The sequence below is a fragment of the Ranitomeya imitator genome, chromosome 2 (assembly GCF_032444005.1).
Source record: "Ranitomeya imitator isolate aRanImi1 chromosome 2, aRanImi1.pri, whole genome shotgun sequence".
Classification (NCBI taxonomy): Eukaryota; Metazoa; Chordata; class Amphibia; order Anura; family Dendrobatidae; genus Ranitomeya; species Ranitomeya imitator.
The window spans coordinates 7,647,404-7,651,648 of NC_091283.1; the positions used below are offsets into that span (position 1 = coordinate 7,647,404).

Sequence of the window (4,245 nt, forward strand, 5' to 3'; positions counted from 1 at the left end):
ATATTACAGGAAGGGTTGTCTCCAGCCGGATGGTAATTTGATTTAATCCAAACAATCAGATTTGTTTGCCATAAATCCATATTTATTTTTGCTGCCCTGTAAACAGGAGCACACGGCGGAGGAAGTAATTGACTCGCTCACTTGGTGTACTCCCTGGTGCCACTTGGAATTGACAAAATGATCTCTTGTAGATTCAGCGAGAAGCTGACGCCTTAATGTTTGTTGTTAAGGAAATGTCTAGAAGGTTGTGGAAGGACGGAACGTTGTATTCATTGATAACAGGATCGTCGTGGCCGGACATTCATACTCGCTGCTGTGATGCCGGAGGGTCAGGAATAGGAACAAAGAATAAATGATTTCCACCAAGTAATGGAGCTCGGCGTGATTAGAAGAAAGCTCCTTGTGCTTCTTTCTAATTCTGACCATGGTCCTTTCTTGGAATGCCTGTGAGCTGCAGTACCAGAGACATCCTGAGGATCAGGGGGAGCTGCTTCATGTAAGATGTAATCCCGATAGTACAGAGCATAACCTGGAGCCTAGTAACTTACTGCCCATATTGCCTACCCCGGGGCTTCAGGGGCATCACCACCAGTGAAACGTGCCCCCCGATATGCCCCATCATGCTGAGACGCAGGTTACGCCCTGGGAAGTCTCCCGAACGGGTCCTCTTAACTCTTTCCTACCTGCTGGAGGCTGGTAACAATTACGCACCAGTGGGATACGGTATATGTGGAGTTCTGACAGCGTCACCAATCCCTCCACACCCAGAAAGTGGGAGAACAAGAGCGGAACAACGATTCGTAAGAAAGATAATAAGAAACAAAGGATCATACATCTGATTCAGATTGTGCTGCAGTCAGAGACAGGAGGTCAGAAAAGGGATGTCAGAGACAGGAGGTCAGAGAACTTAGGGAGGTCAGAGAAGGGATGTGAGAGAAAGGAGGTCAGAGAAAGGATGTCAGAGAAAAGAGGTCAGAGAAAGGATGTCAGAGAAAGGATGTCAGAGAAAAGAGGTCAGAGACAGGAGGTCAGAGAAGGGATGTCAGAGAAAGGAGGTCAGAGAAAAGAGGTCAGAGACAGGAGGTCAGAGAAGGGATGTCAGAGAAAGGAGGTCAGAGAAAAGAGGTCAGAGACGGGAGGTCAGAGAAGAGATGTCAGAGAAGAGATGTCAGAGACAGGAGGTCAGAGACAGGAGGGCAGAGAAAGGAGGTCAGAGACAGGAGGTCAGAGAAGGGATTTCAGAGAAAAGAGGTCAGAGAAAGGAGGTCAGAGACAGGAGGTCAGAGAAAGGAGGTCAGAGACAGGAGGTCAGAGAAAGGAGGTCAGAGACAGGAGGTCAGAGAAGGGATTTCAGAGAAAGGAGGTCAGAGAAAGGAGGTCAGAGACAGGAGGTCAGAGAAAGGAGGTCAGAGACAGGAGGTCAGAGAAGGGATGTCAGAGAAAGGATGTCAGAGAAAGGAGGTCAGAGACGGGAGGTCAGAGACGGGAGGTCAGAGAAGGGAGGTCAGAGAAAGGAGGTTAGAGAAAGGAGGTCAGAGAAAGGAGGTCAGAGACAGGAGGTCAGAGACAGGAGGTCAGAGAAAGGAGGTCAGAGAAGGGATGTCAGAGAAAGGAGGTCAGAGAAAGGAGGTCAGAGACAGGAGGTCAGAGAAAGGAGGTCAGAGACAGGAGGTCAGAGAAGGGATGTCAGAGAAAGGATGTCAGAGAAAGGAGGTCAGAGACGGGAGGTCAGAGACGGGAGGTCAGAGAAGGGAGGTCAGAGAAAGGAGGTTAGAGAAAGGAGGTCAGAGAAAGGAGGTCAGAGACAGGAGGTCAGAGACAGGAGGTCAGAGAAAGGAGGTCAGAGAAGGGATGTCAGAGAAAGGAGGTCAGAGAAAGGAGGTCAGAGACAGGAGGTCAGAGAAAGGAGGTCAGAGACAGGAGGTCAGAGAAGGGATGTCAGAGAAAGGATGTCAGAGAAAGGAGGTCAGAGACGGGAGGTCAGAGACGGGAGGTCAGAGAAGGGAGGTCAGAGACAGGAGGTCAGAGACGGGAGGTCAGAGAAGGGAGGTCAGAGAAAGGAGGTTAGAGACGGGAGGTCAGAGAAAAGAGGTCAGAGAAAGGATGTCAGAGATAGGAGGTCAGAGACGAGAGGTCAGAGACAGGAGGTGAGAGAAGGGAGGTCAGAGACAGGAGGTCAGAGATAGGAGGTCAGAGACAGGAGGTGAGAGAAGGGAGGTCAGAGACAGGTCAGAGAAAGGAGGTCGAAGGGAGGTCAGAAATGGTTGGTCAAAGACAGCACGGCAGAGACAGGAGGTCAGAGAAGGGAGGTTAGAGACAGGAGGTCAGAGACAGCAGATCAGAGAAGGGAGGTCAGAAATGGTTGGTCAAAGACAGCACGGCAGAGACAGGAGGTCAGAGAAGGGAGGTTAGAGACAGGATGGCACAGAAAGGAGGTCAGAGACAATAGGTTTGGGACAGGATGGCAGAGACAGGAGGTCAGAGAAGGGAGGTCAGAGACAGGAGGTCGAAGGGAGGTCAGAAACGGTTGGTCAGAGACAACATGGTAGAAACAGGAAGTCAGAGAAGGGAGGTTAGAGACAGGATGGCACAGAAAGGAGGTCAGAGAAAGGAGGTCAAAGATGGGAGGTCAGAGAAGGGAGGTCAGAGATGGGAGGTCAGAGAAAGGAGGTCTGAGACTGGAGGTAAGAGAAGGGAGGTCAGAGAAGGGAGATCAGAGACAAGCGGTTAGAGGCAAGAGGTCAGAGATGGGAGATGAAAGAAAGGAGGTCAGAGACAGGACATCAGAGGAAGGAGTACAGAGACAGGAAGTCAGAGACAGGGAGGGGTAGCACAACAGATCCCAGTATGATGACTCCCCTAAAACCATCCTCCTCAGTTGAGTCTCACCAGTGACAGGTGGGATGAGCCGTCCGCACACCCTGGGATCGCTGCTCCTCAATAATAAAGCATAGTGCAGCCTGTGTCCCCCTAGTGGGATTTACACTCATCCAGTGTCACCCCCAATCCTCTCCTATGGGGGGGATTAGACGTATGAGTGGTCAGTGGGGCAGTGAAGACTCCTCCATGGTCACACTACAACCCCTGGCAACAAATATGGAATCACCGGCCTTGGAGGATGTTCATTCAGAGGTTTAATTTTGTAGAAAAAAAGCCGATCACAGACATGGCACAAAACTAACGTCATTTCAAACGGCAACTTTCTGGCTTTAAGAAACACTAAAAGAAATCAAGAACAAAAAATGTGGCAGTCAGTAATGGTTACTTTTTTAGAGCAAGCAGAGGGGAAAAATGATGGAATCACTCAATTCTGAAGAAAAAATTATGGAATCATGAAAAACAAACAAGCAAAAAAACCCTCCAACACATCACTAGTAGTGATGAGCGAGTGTACTCGTTGCCTGGGTTTTCCCGAGCACGCTCGGGTGGTCTCCGAGTATTTGTTAGTGCTCGGAGATTTAGTTTTCATCGACTCAGCAGCTGAATGATTGGAGGCTACTAGACAGCTTGAACACATATGAGGATTCCCTAGCAACCAGGCAACCCCCACATGTACTCAGCCTGGCTAGTAGCTGTAAATCATTCAGCTGCGGTGATGAAAACTAAATCTTCGAACACTAACAAATACTCGGAGGTCACCTGAGAGTGGTGGGGAAAACCCGAACAACGAGTACATTCACTCATCATCACTAATCACTAGTATTTTGCTGCACCACCTCTGGCCTTTATTACAGCTTGCAGTCTCTGAGGCCTGGACTTACTGAGGGTCACACAGGACTCTTCATCAATCTGCCTCCATCTTTCTCTGATTGCTGTTGCTGATCAGCTTTGCAGGTTGGATCCTTGTCTTGGACCATTTCCTTCATCTTCCACCAAAGATTTACAATAGGATTGAGATCCGGACTATTTGCAGCCATGACATTGACCTTATGTGTCTTTTTGCACAGTTTTTGCTCTATGGCAGGAGGCATTATCATCTTGAAAAATGATTTCATCATCCCCTAACATCCTTTCAATTGGTGGGATGAGAAAAGTGTCCAAAATATCAACATAAACTTGTGCATTTATTGAAGATGTAATGACAGCCGTCTCCCCAGTGCCTTTACCTGACATGCAGCCCCATATCATCAATGACTGTGGGAATTTGCATGTTCTCTTCAGGCAGCATCTTTATAAATCTCATTGGAACGGCACCAAACAAAAGTTCCAGCATCATCACCTTGCCCAATGCAGATTAGTGATTCA

General features: G+C 48.7%; 1 protein-coding gene across 1 annotated transcript; it reads left to right on the plus strand.

Moving 5' to 3' along the window:
• Positions 1-1,095: 1,095 nt before the first annotated feature.
• On the plus strand, positions 1,096-2,151 carry LOC138661406 (trichohyalin-like). The gene has a single exon (XM_069746066.1). It carries the CDS (start codon positions 1,096-1,098, stop codon positions 2,149-2,151), a length of 1,056 nt encoding a protein of 351 aa, XP_069602167.1.
• Positions 2,152-4,245: the final 2,094 nt, after the last annotated feature.